Source organism: Hemibagrus wyckioides, linkage group LG14 (assembly GCF_019097595.1).
Source record: "Hemibagrus wyckioides isolate EC202008001 linkage group LG14, SWU_Hwy_1.0, whole genome shotgun sequence".
Classification (NCBI taxonomy): Eukaryota; Metazoa; Chordata; class Actinopteri; order Siluriformes; family Bagridae; genus Hemibagrus; species Hemibagrus wyckioides.
The window spans coordinates 7,580,569-7,598,794 of record NC_080723.1 but is presented as its reverse complement, the minus strand read 5'-3'; the positions used below and the strand labels follow the sequence as shown (position 1 = coordinate 7,598,794).

At 37.3% G+C, this 18,226-nt stretch overlaps 2 protein-coding genes across 5 annotated transcripts in view; both read left to right on the top strand.

The window, feature by feature from the left end:
• Positions 1-6,379: 6,379 nt before the first annotated feature.
• On the top strand, positions 6,380-14,734 carry pnpla2 (patatin-like phospholipase domain containing 2). Of its 3 annotated transcripts, XM_058408215.1 has the most exons (9): positions 6,382-6,870; positions 7,650-7,882; positions 8,580-8,645; positions 9,629-9,841; positions 9,968-10,028; positions 10,512-10,694; positions 10,785-10,917; positions 11,558-11,680; positions 12,884-14,586. In XM_058408215.1, the coding sequence occupies exons 1-9, from the start codon at positions 6,684-6,686 to the stop codon at positions 13,212-13,214; spliced, it is 1,530 nt and encodes a 509-aa protein (XP_058264198.1). In that variant the 5' UTR covers positions 6,382-6,683; the 3' UTR covers positions 13,215-14,586. The 3 variants fall into 3 exon arrangements, with proteins under 3 accessions (XP_058264200.1, XP_058264199.1, XP_058264198.1); XM_058408217.1 differs by lacking the exon at positions 10,512-10,694 and having other exon boundaries at positions 6,380-6,870; positions 12,884-14,734; XM_058408216.1 differs by lacking the exon at positions 8,580-8,645 and having other exon boundaries at positions 6,381-6,870; positions 12,884-14,712.
• A 1,691-nt stretch (positions 14,735-16,425) lies between these two features.
• Positions 16,426-18,226, top strand: part of zmp:0000001167 (protein phosphatase 1 regulatory subunit 12A) — a 34,430-nt gene continuing 32,629 nt past the window's right edge. Inside the window, exon 1 of one of the 2 annotated variants that reach the window (XM_058408193.1) lies at positions 16,426-16,820. In XM_058408193.1, coding sequence (XP_058264176.1) covers positions 16,557-16,820 — 264 coding nt within the window. In that variant the 5' untranslated portion in view covers positions 16,426-16,556. The remainder of the gene's footprint in view (positions 16,821-18,226) is intronic. The other variant, XM_058408192.1, reaches the window with a different exon arrangement.

Below are 18,226 nucleotides of genomic sequence, written 5' to 3'. Positions count from 1 at the left end.
ACTAAATCTATAAAAATAAAATAAAGAAACTAATTCAGGCTTTAATGAGAAGGAGCAAACTGGCTTTATTGTAGCAAGACAATAACACCAAAATGGCACTCAAATACACAGCTTCAGGCCCGATGTGGTCAAGTGCACCCCCCGTACAAAAATCCCCTCTATTTATCCTGGCATCCTTACCCCTTCTATCGTCTCATGATCCAAATTTAGTACAATGTAAAAAATTTTGCATTGAACATTACTTAATTTAAAGCTGTAATTGTTACATAAAATATTGAGAGTATGGTTTACTTTGAATAATAAAGAAAATTTACTAGTAATTTTGGGCAAAATCAACAATAATGTGGAGTTTAGTCAATTTAGCACAATTTTTTAGGATCCCATTCTAATAGTGGGAAGTACACAGCCAAAATTTTGTGCATCTTTTTTGCAGAACCCAAAGGGTTCACTACCTCAAATGTATCTTAGTATAACACCAGCTTATGACAAGTTGGGTCTTCCTGAAACAAGGTATTTGATGTAAACACCTTACCATCATGTGTGTCACAGAGAACATCAGGTAGGGAAGCATCATTAGGATCTACTGACACGAGCCCCTGCCAAAAATCTGACCCTAGCATATTTTTCAAAGTGTTTAAAACAGACATAACACACAAAATAATATGCAAAAGTTTCTGCTCTGTTCTTATCTCTCACTAAAAATACCCTTTTGGGCTCCACATTATTGAACATTTCTTTAAAACATTGGGCTCCAGAATATGCTGTTCTCATAGGTCCTGTCTGACAAGCTAAGAACAAATCAGATACCATTCAGATACATCCGAAACTAACAAATCTTTCAGAAGCAAATGTAATTGATGAACAGTAACTCCAGTTTCTAAGTGAAGACGTTCCAATTGATGACCTTTAGCTTTAAGCTGATGAAGCTCAGGTGTGTACCATGGTGCAAAATGAGTAAAAGAGACAGTCCGGGTTTTCAGAGGAGCAAGAGCATTGAGCAGGCTATGAAGACCATTATTGTAGTGAAAGACGAGGTCATCAGTGGTGAGTAAATCCTCAGTTCCAGGCAGGCTGTTGATCCAGTTAGAAAGAAGAGATAAATCAATGTTTTTAATATTGCGGAAAGAAATTGAACGTGACTGTTTTAGTTGGGATACTAATATTTTAAAAATTAGAAAAAAAATCTCATTGAAACTAAAACATGATAAATCAACTTTAAAAACGTAAAACCCTCATCTGTATTTTAATTGTAATCTCCATAAATTTTCTTTACATTGGATAAGCTCTTGAATAAAACTAAATTCTAACTGAGATTATGAATATTTACAAATAAGGTATAGCTTACTCAAAGTCAAACTGACGAGGATAAGAAGCAAAACAAAATCAATTTATCAATCCTATTTTCAAATTTCAGTACAAACATAATATATAGAGTTTTTCTTTTTCCTCACTTCATTACTTAACCAATGATTATAACGCTTTTATTTTTTCTTATAAAAAATATCCCTAACTTTATTACTTAACCAACATCAACATGAAACTCTATATGTACAAGTTACACTGTATATCAGTTTCTTTCTTTTCTGTCTAGCTACTGCTCTGTTCATCCATCAATCTATCTACAGCATTAGTTTCCCTTGGCAAAAATCCTTACAAATGTACTCATGTCTAAGTATTTTTTTTTATGGATTTCTCATGTGCCTAGATCACTAAATTCCTCTTTCTTTTATGTAACATGATGATAGGGGTTAGGATTCTTGACAGTATGGAGAAGGAACTCTCACATGATGCTGAAGACACACCAATTACCAGGGCTGTTACATACAATTTATGGAACTCAGGAAAATCTTCCTTATATTCCTGCAGATATTTACACACAGTGGACAGGTCAGTTTAATTTGAACATTTCTTGAGCAACATTGGTTGTGCAATAAGAATTTCATTTTTCAGACTCACATCATCTGCCACAGAGCCAGCAAGAACATGCAGATTCTGCAACGAGATGGAATCCTGAAATGCACCAGATTTGTGAAAAAGACCAGATATGACTGTCATGAGGTCTACATTTTTCTGGAAAATCTGTTGTCCATTTCTGAAATCGCCCTGTCAAAGATGTTTAGCGGGGATGTTTTCTGGGACTGACAGAATCATCAGAGGTGACAGGTGGCACCATCAGACTCTGTGCGACCCACAGATGAGAGCAGCACACTTTCAGCAAGGTGTTTACTCATTACTCTCCTTCTCTTTGTAGGATGGTATTCATCCTTAGCAGGAGATGGAGAAAGCTCTTTCCAGCACTCATCTTTGCAGATCTCTTTTAAGGACTCTAGTGATGCCCCAACAATACAGTGCACATATTCACTATCTGAGACTGTAAAATTGCATTTGCTGGTCTCAATAAACCAATCACAAGATAGTGAGAAAATGGTCTTCATTATCAACAATGCACTTTGTTATATCCTGGCTTGCCCAGAAAATATCAAGCAGTCTTTTGAGACAAAGAACATTGTACTTCTCTGATACATAGTGATGACGGAAGAACTTATGCAGGGAAGTAGACAGGTCAAAGAATTTTTGGCACATGGCTCACTCTGCATGGCATACACAACCACTAAGTGCAACTGGTGGTTATAACAGTAAATATATGAGATACGCTTTGCTTGAAGTAATGCTCACCATCTTTTACTCTACTCATCACTGACACACCATAATAACACTGCCTTCTGTTGTCAGCACTGTAGCCAGCATCAGAAAGATGTCTCAATATTTCAGATGACATGTACTCAGCATCAAACTGATGCAATTCAAGCAACCCAACCAGATTCTCCTCTGGCATGGAATTACACAGAAACCTAATCATGATGGACAAATTCTCAACATTACACCTGTCCCTAGTCCCATCACTTTTCAGGCAAAATCCTGAAGATTCAGCATTTCTGTATCGTTTCCTGACTCGTTCAAGAACACTGTTTGCCAATATTTCAATTTAGGTTTTTTTCCAAGTTGTTTTACCCACCAGAACACAGTTGATGGTTTCCCATGTTGCATCACTGAATTTGTGCTCAGTAGCTGCAGGTTGCTCATGACTGTGGCTGGATGCATGCTTCTGTAACCATGTGTCAAGTTCCACTTTCTAGTTGTTAAAACCATGTGAGGTAAAGATAAGATCCCTTTTGTTGGCAGTGGAATATGTGTGACATGAAAAACAGTAGCATACATCCCACATAACAGAGTATTCCAGCCATGGTCTGGTGTGGCACATGAAAGGATTAAATGAGCAGAATATATTAAAAAAAGCACACTTAATTAGCTAATATTTGCCTGGATGGTGCAGCATTATTCAAATCGCTAACTGCGTGAACTGAGTCTGAAACTGGAGCTGTAGGGTCTGTTTTGGGGTATTTCTTGAGGACTGGGAAGGAGCAGTGCTTATGGAGAGTAAACTGGAATTAGCCATGGCCTCTGATGTGTTCACAGCAGCATCGCTAAAGACAAAGAGGAAGTACTAGGCTTGTTTATAGGCTTAAAAAACAATATATCACACAGCATGTCAAGTTGTAATGACAGTAGAATAAAGTGTTATAAACTTTAATGTCGGTCATATTATAAGCATTCGTTAGCTGCTGCACAGCAATCACAAACTGAGAAAAGTAGGAAAAAAGTACACAGCTAGAGCCTGTAAGTTTGTCAAGCTTAAGTAGTTACCATTTACATTGTTTTATTAAATTTACATTGCATGATTTCCACTAAATTTACAGTGTTAAAGAGGTCAAGATTAGCATTGTGGTTTAATTGCTTTCCCCATATCATGCTCTACAACTGAGATAGTATACTGTACTATACTGTTCTATACTATAATCATATAGTTTACTATGTGTAATAAATGTATGTTCTGGAAGACATCAATAAACTAATATTAGAAAAATCTCCTGGTTGCATGGGCATGTTGTGTTATAGTTTGTTCTGATTCTTTGCCCCAGCTGTTATATTTTGGGATTTTCCCTGCCCCTGAGACTAAGAGCATATTTTCCTGCTATCATTTTATTCATCCCAGGGGAATAGAATAAAAAGCATGGGATGAGACTATCACCACATAAGAATCTGAAGAATTTTATTTTTCAAGCAAGCATGCAATTCACATTTTTGAGATTAAAAGAGCTGAAATGCTCTTTCCCCATTATAGCCCTGTGATTGACCCTACAAGGTACTTGGTAAAGCTTTTTCCATGAGGCATCTGGCACACTGTCCAAGAAGGAGGTCAAAGGAAATCTAATAGTGTTTTTTTTCACTGTCAATGTTCGCAACACATTCCTCGAAGAGCACACTGGAGTGTGGAAATGGCCTATAACAGAGTGTACTTTTCAAGTAACAGGATGCATAAATAGCATCATATGAATCCATCGAATAATAAGTCAGTTGTCAAGACACCAAACCCAGTTATAACACCATTATTTCAAAACATTTAGTCTCATGACACATGCAATGAATGAATATGATCCATAAATTTACTTTTACTTTTTTAGCTTCTGGGTTAATAAAAGCTCACACAAATTCATGGTTAATAACAAATAAAATACCTATTCATAAACCTAAAGCAAACAAGAAGCTTTTCCAAATAACTGATTGAAAAACAAAGCATCATGCCTACCTTGAACCATATGTCCCAAAAAATCCCAAGTGAAAGCATAATTTTGCAACATGTAATGCACTGTACCTGTTTTAGAAACGTGACAAGCACCACATGTAAATTAGGCCATATGAGTATAATGGTGGACAGTAATATTAACTTAATTTCATCAGTTATAAAACATTTCTTTTTAATACTTGACTACACTAAAAAAAAAAAAAAAAAAAAAAAATATATATATATATATATATATATATATATATATATATTACAATTTTGCTAAAAGTATTTTTCATATACTTCACAACTTTTGTTTAATACAATAATTTTACAAAATATATTTGTATTCATGTAATTTCATTTGCATGAATACCAACTCTGAGTACTTTTCCTATTACTGTTTTGTGTACCAGTTGTCTGGAATTCTAAGATTAGTAAATACTTTAAATTGTAAGGTTATGTTTTTCTAAGTCATGATGATGGGAAATTCAGTGTATTTAACAATGAAGTGCATGAAATCTCTAGATATTTTCTAGTTTGACTTTCACTGTTAAGTGGATTTTTCTTCAAAGGCTTTTGAGGCTTGGGGTCACAGATAATTTATAATGTGTGTTTTTGGCCAAAAAATTTGGAACACCTGGCTTTTGAATAATTTCTTAGTATTTTTTCACTTTTTGCTTCCTTCAAAATTGGATATCTATTTTCTGTACCACATATCTTACACGGGCTTACAGGGAACCCGGCACCTATCCTAGGGGACTTGGGTGCCAACACAAAGCAGGGCACAAGTACACACATCGCAGACAATTTAGAGATGCCAGTTGGTCTACAACACATGTCTTTGTGCTGTGGGAGGAAACTGGAGTGCCAGTAGGAAATCCCCAAAGGAAAGGGAGAACATGCACACTCCACACACACTGGGTGGAGGCATAGTATGAACCCTCAAACCTGGATGTGAGCAGCATGCATGCTAGCCACTAAGCCACAGCACCCCACCTTCAATTACATTTGAAAGTATTTTTAAATTGGAAAAAAAACATGTCATGGTAATTCTCATAGTAAGTCCCTTGTTCTAATTGTTGAAATATGCTTACAGCTTATTTTCCTGTATTAACGTATCATTAACATTAAAGATTGTTATGTTAGTGTGCACTGAAAAAAATGATTCATTGAATTTACTCAATTTTCTTAAGTTAAATGGTTGCAATCAATTTATTTTAGCTACATTTAAATAAATAAATTAAGTTCACTGACTTTGAACTAATGTTCAATGTAGCTAAAATAAATGTAGCTAAAATAAATTGATTGCAACCACTTAAGAAAATTGGGTAAATTCACTGAATCATTTTTTTCAGTGTGTGTGTATGATGTAAAGAATGCTTGACGTTAATGTATAAAATATTTTGCTGAGATATTTAGCAAAGAGACTACTTTTCAATGATACCTAACTCGATCATATATAAAATTAAACAGTTAAAATCAACAAAAATTAAACCAGTTAAATCAATACACTTCGAACACGAGAATGAGTAAATGTTCTTTCAGTATCCAGATCACAATATTTACTATTCCTTTGGTCAAAGTTCCTTTTTGTCTCTAACGACACAAAATAATGACGTCCTGCAGCACTACTTCGTTCTTGGAAATGCTTTTGGATTGTCAGCTCGGGAGGTTCTCTCTTCTTGAGCTGTGATTAGTCGAGACGGAGGCGCCTACAAAGAGCTAATTGGTCAGTATGGTAGCGGATACGCCCATTTATCTAAACGGACAGTTATGACGGAGATGGCACGATCGTTTTGACGTTATTTAACCGGCTACTTTACGCAAACGTATTTGAAACACACTGACCACGACGGTAAACAAGAAGAAGTTTGCAACTTTTTTTTACTTACTCAACTAAAGTTAGCAAGGAAGTTTTATTACTGGTCATAGGCGGTGACCTAAACACAGCCGTTTCTGACAGTCAGTTTTATAGGAAGCGGCAGTTCATCTTGTTTTTAAATATGGCAGTCACTCAGTAGAGACTTTATTTTGACTTCGTAACATCCTCTCCATCATGTTTCCGCTGGACACACCGTGGAATATTTCATTTGCAGGCTGTGGATTTCTAGGGATTTACCATATTGGAGTGGCGAGCTGTCTGCAGCAACAGGCGCCTTTCCTCACTGAAAATGCCCAGCACATCTACGGAGCCTCTGCAGGCGCGCTCACTGCTACGGCGCTGGTTAGCGGGGTTTGTTTGGGTAAAACACGAGCTCTGATTTTCTCTAAACTGGCTAAGACCATTCCCTAATGCACAGGTCCCCAACCCTAGACATCGACTAAGCCTATGTCCTGCACTGCATGAATCAACGGATCAGTCAACTGTGTCAGGGCAGAAAGCATCAGAGCAGAGACAGCACGTAAATGCTCCTCGAGGATGAGGATGGATGGATAGATAGATAGATAGATAGATAGATAGATAGATAGATAGATAGATAGATAGATAGATAGATAAAAAAAATAGTTAAGTAAAAAAAATCAGGTACAGTATAGGATGTAATGTGAGTATAGACTTACATAGTCCCCATGTAAATGTGAAATTGTTGGTGCAATACTGGGGTGATGACATGCTAATAACATTAATTACATTACATATTATGGCTTTTTTTCTGAACCAAGCCTTTATAGAACTCCAAGTATGACCTTCTAGAATATGAATCTACCAGATAGTCTTTAGGTTAAGTCTAGAAGCTGTCAGAGTTGTCATGAGACTTAATGTTTCTAGGTAGAACACCACATAAAGAAAAAGAAATCAGTTTTTTTCACATCCTTTCTTCTACACCTTATCCAAGACATGAAGGCTTCCTAATAAGCATAATAAAAAGCAATGAAACAGAGACTTACTAATAAGTTTGATAATATATTTTCTACTGCTCCCCACTCTGGGTCACTGCATGTGAATAAAAAGCTTACCATCTGTACCACATGCACACCTGTTCTTAATTTAGTATTGTATTTGCACTCCTTCACTGTTTTCCAGGAGAGGCAGGTGCAAGCATCATCAATGTTGCGAAGGAAGCAAGGAAGCGGTTTCTGGGACCAATGCACCCTGCCTTTAACCTGGTGAAGATCATGCGGGAAATGATGTGCCGCATACTGCCACATGATGGGTACACCAAGGCCACAGGCCGACTGGGTATCTCTCTCACCCGCGTCACAGATGGGGAGAATGTGCTGGTGTCTCAATTTAACAGCAATGATGAACTGGTGCAAGTAAGACTCACACATGCTATATACAAAATCATTGATAATGTCTACTTTTGTATTTCTCTGAAAAAATGATAAATTATTAATAATTAAAAAGTATTCTGAAATAACAGAGTTGCTAGACTTATCAGTGATTTGGCATTTCTTTAAGTGCCAGGTTGTATGTGCCATGACATCATTGAGATCAAACAAATAAAGTCCTTATTAAAATGGGCTAAAAAGAGGGAAAGCATTTCAGATCATTTTGGTAAATCTGTATTAATGCATATGTGACTTCTAAAAGTGTCAGGAAATGGAACTGTAAAATATATAAAAAAAGTGCTATACCTTCAGTATCCATGGCAATCCCTTGATCATGCTATTGTTACTAATAATATGACCAGAAGAGATTATGTGCAGCACCAGAAATATAATAGTCGATTCGGCTAAAAACCACACTGAAGTAAGAAAAGAAAGAGATTGTATAACTAAACATCCAAAAAACCATCATTGTTCCAAATCTGACCTTAAATATCATACTGAAAGAATGCTGGACTTCTTTTTAATTTTTCATTATTTACATTGTCACTCAGCTGAAGACGAATCAGAAAGTAATTTAATTGGCAGCTGTGTAAATTAAAAGCAAATAGTATTTCAAAAAAAGCAACCAAATAGATTAAGCTCAAGTTCTGGTTATAGTTTGTGTCTTTGTGTGTTTGAGCAGGCGTGTGTGTGCAGTGCTTTTATTCCTGTGTACTGTGGCCTTATCCCTCCCAGCCTGCAGGGAGTGGTGAGTACTCTGTGTTTTCATGTCATTGAGAAGTGTGAGTGATACTGTATGGAAGATATGTTACGACTTTTTGGCATGAAAATTTATTCATGGAAGAGTGTAATCACCTAAGAAAGGAAGAGAGAAAGCAAGGTTTACTGTATACATTCAGTGACCACTTTATTAGGAAGACCTGCACATGTATATGCCATGTCGCAGTAGCACAATGCATAAAATAACATACATAGAGCTAAGAGGTAATTCCTACTGCCACTTTACTATCAGCAGGTAGTCGAACAGCATTGTGGGTAGGAAACAATTAAACAATTGCAGCATGTCTATTTCACCTAAGTTTTCCCTAACAATTTAAACTCTTTCATTTCATTCATCAGATGCCATTGAAGATCATAATGTGTTTATTATAAATATGTATATAAAGAACATGCACATAATTCATTGTGGATTTGGTCTCTTTTATAGACCTTCAGCACACAGAACACCCACATTGTCATGATACAAGATTGCATGCATATGAGTCCCAGAGCAGTGAGTCACTGGACATGGGAAGAATTTCACTTGAGAGAGAGCACATGTTTTGATTTTGCAACTCTTCATGCTGAAAATAACAGTTTGTTTTGCTTGTACTGCTGTACTCTGTTTATATCTTATGGGAAAATAGTAATATCTCCTGCTGTCACATGCACTTTTGACATAAGCATGGTGTGTGTGTGTGTGTGTGTGCCAGAACTGTGCCAGAAGCATTTTGGTGTTGTGAGTGTGTATAAATGCAGTGCCAAGTATCACAAAGGCCATATTGCTGCTAAGGATAATGTTTTTTTTTTACTGTTCTTGTGTACCTAGAAAATCGTATGACCCGAATCTACCCTAGGATGCTTTCATAGTTTTCAAGAGGGAAAACTCTTAATAGATATCTTTAACTGTATTTTAAAGGTGTGTAACAGTTGTTGGGTAAAAACTACATTTTTGTTTTGATGTCTATGCAGCGGTATGTAGATGGAGGGATCACTGATAATTTGCCTCAGTACGAGCTGAAGAACACCATCACAGTATCTCCATTTTCAGGGGAGAGTGATATCTGTCCCCGTGATTACAGCTCCACCAACCTGCATGAGCTCAGATTTACCAACACGTCTATACAGTTCACACTCTCCAACTTTTATAGAGTCACCAGAGCACTGTTCCCTCCAGATCCACAGGTAAACAAAACAAACACACACGTGAACTCTGGTCCTGTTTCAGCTTTAATACTGATGCTCCATTTACTCATGGAAAAAACTAAACTGTACTGTGCATATGCTTCATCTCTTTCAACTTTTAATCAGGTGCTGGAGACAATGTGCCTGCAAGGATACAATGATGCATTGCATTTCCTAAAGACAAATGGTAAGAGAAGAAACATAGATTTATCATATACTTTCACTGCTTTCAAACATCAGAATAGGAAAATGTGTGCTCTCCCTGACTTTGACCAGGAAGGGTTTTTGACTATTTCAGAAACTATTGTTTGACTATTGTTTTTCCATTAGAGTTTATACAGAATGATGTGAGATACAAAAAACATTTAGTGAGCTGAAGTTGTGCAAAAAGAAATGCCTTGTTGATGGGAGAGGTCAGATTACAATGGCCAGAATTATGAATAAAAGGTGATTCTGTACTACATTTGGCTCAAATGGCTACATTTTTGCACTCTATAACTATAAAATATTTTGCTTTGTTGTTGTATTGGAAATATGCGCTATAAGACTGTTAAGAGCTGTGTCACATTGCCCTCTAGTGGTCATAATTTGTATTGTAAGCTCAATGGGGGGGGGTCGACTGAAGAAATAACTGTTCATAACTATAACATGAATTGGGATTGTTCCTCAGGCTTGTTACAATTCCAGCGACCTCAGCACCCACTGAGTAACGGTAGCATGAGGGTTCAGGAAGACTCAGAGTACGAGAACAAGGATGATCAAAGGCATAGAAGAGAAGGAGAGATGATGCCTGGGACTCATTCTAGTGTAGAAGAACAAATATCCGAGCACTTACCTCCACAGCTGCATAGGGGTATTGAGACTACACACAGTACTTGTGGAATTGCAAGTTATAAATATTTCAGAAATATGAACCTCTCTCTTTCTCTTTTTTTTATAATAGCACTCATGGCAGTGTGTAAAGAAAGACAACGTCCCTTACAGTCTTTAAGCAACATGCTGCCAGTCAGGATGCTGTCGGCCATCTTAGTGCCATGCACACTACCGCTGGAGTCAGCTCTGTCACTGAGCATCAGGTGACTCTACTGTAAAAATAAAAATAGTTAATCATGTTCTTGGAATTCTGGTCAGTTCATTCATTCATCCATCCATCCATTCATTCATTCATTCATCTTCAGTAAGTGCTTTTTCCTGATCATGCTCACCATAAATCCAGAGCCTATACCAAGAACACTGAGGCAAGAAAATATCCTGGACTCAAAATGTTTGAGGTCAAAATTAATGACAGATGATGCTTAATTGATAAATAGGTCTGATTTCACTATAGACAACATTTCAGGAACTTGACCTCAAGAGTGCTCCAAAATAAGAACCTTTCTTTGAGCCAGGAAATAATAGTGAAGCTTCTAATAATTGTTATGAATGAAAGCATAATGATTGAATTCTGTGGTCGTGGGATAAACCCGATTTTTCTCAAAATACTTAATGTGAGTTTTTTAGTTTAGAATGCTTTTACAGTGCTGCTTTCTACAATGTGGTGGAAACAGGAAATCCTCCAGGAAGTGTGTATTTGTCATTCTGGATGGGTGCAGGACTCTTTAGTTTTAGAAGTTTGTTAAATACTGATATTACTTTTTATTCTGCATGATTTCACTTTTGTAATGTTTTATACTGAATTGTTGCCGTTTCTAAGCATGTACAATGACTCTTTGTCAGGTTGTTGGAATGGCTGCCTGATGTCCAAGAAGATGTAGGCTGGATTAAAGAACAGACTGTGAAGCTGATGAATTATATTCTACAACATGCCAGGAGGAATGTGTCCCAACAGCTGGTGGGACGGTGAGAAACCATGCAAACACAAACACACGAAAAACTTCTTAAAAAAGCATGTGACAAAAAACCACAGACATTATTCAGGTCATTGGTGGTGTTTACTGACATTTTTGATAATTCATTGTCATGGCCTGTCAAAATCATGCACCTTATCTTCTACTGCCTGGTCCATACTCATATGATACTAGTTGCACTGCATATTTGTTATGGATTAAAGCTTTTATATCTATATATAAAAGATTATATCTTTTGTTTATAAGCTGAGCACAGAAATGATTGTGCTTGTTTCTGTTTAGTGCATGAATCAACATGAATCAAGGCTTTCTTTCTTATTGACATCAAAATATCAGGACAGGTGTACCCCAACACGATGTCCTGGGCCTATTGTTGTCAGCCTATAAGGGCAAAAAAGAGTGCTGAGAGAACCTATCACTTAATATAGGGATAACCAGTGAGCTTATTATTGACTTTAGAAAGCAAAAGTTATTTGACCTTATCAATGGCTTTACAGGCTAGAGAAAATCATCTAGGCCAGGGCAGGGGTGTCCAGACTTTTTTCCTCATTAATATACCCAAGGGCCAGACATATACACACATATAGACATACAGTCTTAAATATGTTTACCATGGTAGGGCTAAAAATGATACAGACTTTCAGTTTTAATCTGAGGTATTTAGATAAACATTGAGAGAATGGTGTAGTAATCAAAAACATGAACAAACTAACAATCATGAATAAAGTTGTTTTTTTAATACTTTATTGCAAATCCACTGTAGTGAAAAGGTTTCCATCAAGCTTAGTGGTTTCAATTTTTTTTTATATTACCCCTTCTCACTGTTAAAGTTATACTTGTTGCCATGACTAAATATCATTTTGTACATTAATTTGCTGATGTAGTTAGAGGAAAAAAAGGCTCTTGCATTTTAGCTAACTGTGTTTGTGGTGCTGGTTTGCTGTCACGGTCAGGTGAAAGGAAATTCAGTTAACTTTAGTTAACATCTGTCCACAGGCCCTTTCTGTCCAGGATGTCCTGGACTGTTTCTCTGCCACTTTATTCAACTTCCCTTACAGTAAAGTATTTGTGTGTGGACTTGTGTGTACAGTGTACACACTAACTGTTGCCTAAGATTTTCTTTGTAATTGTTTTATTATACCACTTATAATACTGAACTTTGCCCTCTCTCTCTCTCTCTTTCTCTCTCTCTCAGATTGTCTTATCAGATGGAGTTGAGGCATGCTCAGTCTGCGACAGCAAGTTTTAGCACTGCTAGTCTTTTGCCAGGTTGGGTGTGTAGACGCAGCTCATCTGTGCTGGATGCTATCCAGCGTTTGGAGCAGTACCAGCACCAGCTCCTGCCAGGCCTCTTCTGCATCAACTTGAATATACATGGCTCATTCAGTGCTGGATCTCCACAAATAGCAGCTCCCACTTCTGTCCATGGAGTAATTGGTGAAGGTTTGACTATGCGTCCCTTGGGGGCCAATAATGCTGCCTTGCTTCCACAAAACAATCAAATGGAGGACCATCCCATCTCATAATGCACTTTTTCAGTAATGTGATCTCCAGGAACCCCAGGCATTCTGACAGAACTTATAATTTACTCAATTCAAGAAATGAAGCAGAAAAAAAAAACATAACAGGGAAGGTTATTAATATTCTAAAATGGTGTTTAAAGTAGGTGTTGTTTATTTATTTAATTATCTCATCAAGAAGAACAGAACTGGATTTGTTATGGCTTTTTTGTGATTCCCCAATTTGTAACTGAATATCGTAAGGAAAATTTATTTAGTTGTATTTGCATCCTTAAATTTCTTGTTTCATTATAAGCTTATTGATCATTTTCATACTTTCATGTAAAAGTGATGTGTTATGGGTGTCTGGAAAGTATGGGCAGCTTAAGGATGTCTTTGAATTTCTTACTTTAAACAAAAGTCTTTTCTGGGGGGTGGCACATAAAGGTCTCAGAAACTAGGTCGTGGCTGGGGGGATTTTTAAAAGCTTAGTATTACAAAAAAGAAAGAATAATAATTAAATGTATTATTAGTAGTATTAATATGATTCAAATTATGAATTAGCATTTACATGTTCTAATATATAACTTCTTGCAAAGTATATCTATATGCAACTATAATTTCCCAAACTCATTTCCCAAATTTCCCAAAGTTTATTTGTTATTAGGTTTTTGCTTCACTTTCAGAATTTTCTATATTCTTATTTTGTTTCTATAGTCTAAAAGTAAATAGACATAAAATAGACATAAGCCTTTGAAATAAGCACAAATATTTCATTAAAACTGTTGTCTAATATAGACCTACCTATTTTGGAAAACAAATAATAGGTTCCCTTAAAAGTGCATTAAGTAAAATAAAGTTAAATACGTGTTAGACGTTTGAATGACTAAAAAAATGTTTTTTTTGCTTGAGCCTTATTCCCACTTAGGTTAATGAAGCTCTAACACCAGCATCTGCCATAACCCTAACCTGTCCTGACATTTCATACAGTGTGTATTAAATGATTGACAGGAGGTGCATCCAAACATGTTTTCTCAGTCACTCTATATGCCATTGCTTAATTTTTTTTTAATATACTATATGTGTTTACCAGGTTATTTGTTTATATAAAAAATGAAACCAACCGACTTATAAGGAAGGCTTTAAGGAAATGTGTTGAGCATGATACCAGGAGATATTTTAGAGAATGTTGGGTTTCTTGTATTTTGTTTGCTGATGGCTTGTGACCATGTGTCACTTCAGTGCAATGAAATGTAGCATGTCTTGTCTGCTTCTGTTTATTTTATAGCTGATACTCATGGTTTACTTTTTAGTTCAGTATGATTGTAGTCACTCTTTGTTTTAAAAAAACAATAAAAACTAATTATAATTTTTTTTTACCAGTACACTGACTTTCAATTTTGCAGGAGGAAGAGAAAAGCCTTTTGGACATTTTTAATCAGTATAAACAAATAAATTATTTGTTTAAAATAATAATTATTATGGTCAGGACACCTTACCTTTCAGTTACCCTTCAGTGTGAGACATGTTTACCTCTGCTGGGATAACCTTACACAAAATTTTAATGGATGATGAGAACACCTTCAAATTTTAAATGCTTATAACTAAACACTAGGTACATCTCAAAGAGCAGAAACGGGTTTGATATCACCATTTACTTTGAAGATAGAAACATTTGTGTGAAAAAAATTTTTTTTGAACTTTTCTATGAATATATAACCCTAAGTAGTATAATTAAAAACTGAAATACCTAATGATAAAATGATAAAAAAGGATACAAAGCCCTGTGTGTCTACTTTCATGAGTCATTAACTACCACTGTGGAGTGTGATATGTTAAAGAAATTCAATGCTAAACATGGACAGGTGGAAATTCCAATTTTGGTCCCTGGCGAAAAGAATTGATGAAGAATGAAACAGATGTACTGTAGTATAAAGAACTAGTCATATATTATATTAGCATAACATTATGACCACCTGCCTAATATTGTGTTGGTCCCCCTTTTGCTGCCAAAAACAGCCCTGACGGTGTGCTGTGGTATCTGGCACCAAGATGTTAGCAGCAGATCCTGGGAGTCCATTGTTCAGCACGTCCCACAGATACTCGATTGGATTGAGATCTGGTGAATTTGGAGGCCAAGTCAACACCTCAAACTCGTTGTTGTGCTATCAAACCATTCCTGAACCATTTTTGCTCTGTGGCATTGTGCATTATGTTGCTGAAAGAGGACACAATGTGGTCTGCAACAATGCTTAGGTAGGTGGTAGATGTCAAAGTAACATCCACATGGATGGTAGGACCCAAGGTTTCCCAGCAGAACATTGCCCAAAGCTTGACACTGTTTTGCCAGCTTGCCTTCTTCTCATAGTGCATCCTGGTGTGGTGTGTTCCCCAGGTAAGCAACACACACCAGGCCATCCACATGATGTAAAAGAAAACATGATTCATCAGTCCAGGCCACTTTCTTCCATTGCGCCGTGGTCCAGTTTCTGATGCTCACATACCCATTGTTGATGCTTTTGGAGGTGCACAGGGGTCAGCATGGGCACCCTGACTGCGGCTATGCAGCCCCATACACAACAAACTGTGATGTACTGTGTATTCTGACACCTTTCTATCAGAACCAGCATTAATGTCTTCAGCAATTTGAGCAACAGTAGCTCGTCTGTTGGATTGGACCACACAGACCAGCCTTCGCTCCTCACGTGCATCAGTGAGCCTTGGTCACCCGTGACCTTGTCACCGGTTCACCACTGTTTATTTCTTGGACCACTTTTACTGACCACTGCAGACCAGGAACACCCCACAAGAGCTGCAGTTTTGGAGATGCTCTGATTCAGTTGTCTAGTCATCACAATTTGGCCCTTGTCAAACTTGCTCAAACCCCAAAATTTTCCTGCTTCTAACACATCAAATTTGAGGACAAAATGTTCACTTGCTGCCTAATATATCCCACCCACTAACAGGTGCCATGTTGAGGAGATAATCAGTGTTATTCACTTCACCTGTCAGTGTTCATAATTTTATGCCTGATCAGTTTACACACACACACACACACACACACACACACACACACACACACACACACACACACACACACACACACACACACACTGCCTACAATGTAGTGCACTGCTGAAATACGTTCTAAAGGCGTACAACTTTTCAACTTTCTCAGCGTGTGTAGTGCTTTCATGTCTCCGGAAGGGGGAACACTCATTTCTTCAGTAATTTCAGGGCCTTGGTGTGTGTATGTATGTGTCTGTTTGTGTGTCCCGTTCTCGGAGACGTCCAAATCTCTTCTCTCTTCCTCTCTCCCGCCCACCGTGCGCTCAATAAAATTAAATTTGCCGGGAGAGACGGAGGAAGATGGCGGCCACTGACCGTTCCAGGTCCGAAGCTGCGAAGCAGCGGCGCCAGGATCAGCTGCGGCGGTGGCAGGGATCGGAGACGGACCTAACCGGCGCTGAAATGCGAAGTCGTGCTCTAAAATCTGCCAAAGTGCGCTTCGCTCAGGGCGCCGTGTTTATGGCCGCCTGCTCGGCCGGGGACCGGGAAGAGGTTGCCGAGCTTCTGAGACAGGGAGCAGACATCAACCACGCAAACGTGGACGGGCTCACAGCGCTGCACCAGGTTAGCAGGACAACTTTATACATACACAGAAACGCATTTCCTTGTTCAGTCACTCAAAGTTGCTAGTGTTTGTAGTATTGGCTGCTTCTCACTGCGGGACATGGCTCGAGTTGAAGCGACTGTGGCTGCTATGTTTCTAAGTTTGTGTATGTGTGAGGGAAACACAAAACACTTGTTGAACTTCGCTGCTGTATTATTATTCAACACAATATGAGGAAAACGCAAACGATCTATGTGTTTAAAGTTTACACAGTGTGAAGTCCTGATCCACCCTGATCCACCCTCAGCGCATTCCTGCAAAAATACTGAAGTCACAGACAAACCAGACTTTCACTGTATATTTCCCCCACGAAATAATCCGCATTCATATTACATTTTCCAAAGGAAAAAAATGACAAATGTGGTACTGAGAAAAGTGTTCTTTGAGACGGATGTTACTTTTTTTTGGGCGCTTGACAAGAATAGCTGTTGCTTGTTCTCCTGTCTTCCTCTTCACTACACCTCCTCAAACATGAAATTATATATATATATATATATATATATATATATATATATATATATATATATATATATATATATATATATATATATAAAAAATTAACTGTTCATTCACCGTACACTAAACAGTCAAAACTGCAGTTAATGGAAAAAATCTTTCATGAAACAATTTTATTACTGTTTGTATTGTTACGCTCAGTGATTCTGGTGCTAATTTCTTGGCTTTTTTTTTTCTTTTTCTTTTTTTCTCTTTTTTTGTGTAATTCCTGTGAGAGTTGTGTGCCGCCCAGACGTCATAGGGACTGCTGTGTTTAAGAAGAGAATTCAAACTGTAATTCCTCACCGACAAACTCTTTAACAAAGGCACAGAAAACACTCCACGACTTGAAATTTCAGCTTGACAACACGGAGTAGTCTTGTCAATTACAAGTACTACTTTTGGATCAGTTAATAGAGACACATCAACATTAGTGTTATCACTCCTATAACTAACTAATTAGCTGGTTGGCTTGTTGCTGTGCCATTTTAGTCAACGTCCACATTAATCCAGATAGATTTGAAAACTGTATTTTTGTTTTAAAATGTCTACCTCAGAGTTATCAGACGTTTTACAAACATTCTGTCTACACTCAAATGCCAGAAAATACTTACATCACTATACCATGTATACATAAACTAGACAGCAGGCAGAACAACTGCATTACAGTTTGTTTTGACATCATGACATTACTACTCTTGAATTGACAGTCACGACTAATTTTACTTTCTTTCTTAAAAAAAAAAAAAAAAAAAGCTTATTTAGCCCTCAGTCCTATGTTGTCTTATGTAGCTCTGTGGCTTTATGTAGCACCAGGGTGCCGAAGAAACGGAATTTCATTTCACTGTGTACTGTGTAAGCTATATATGGT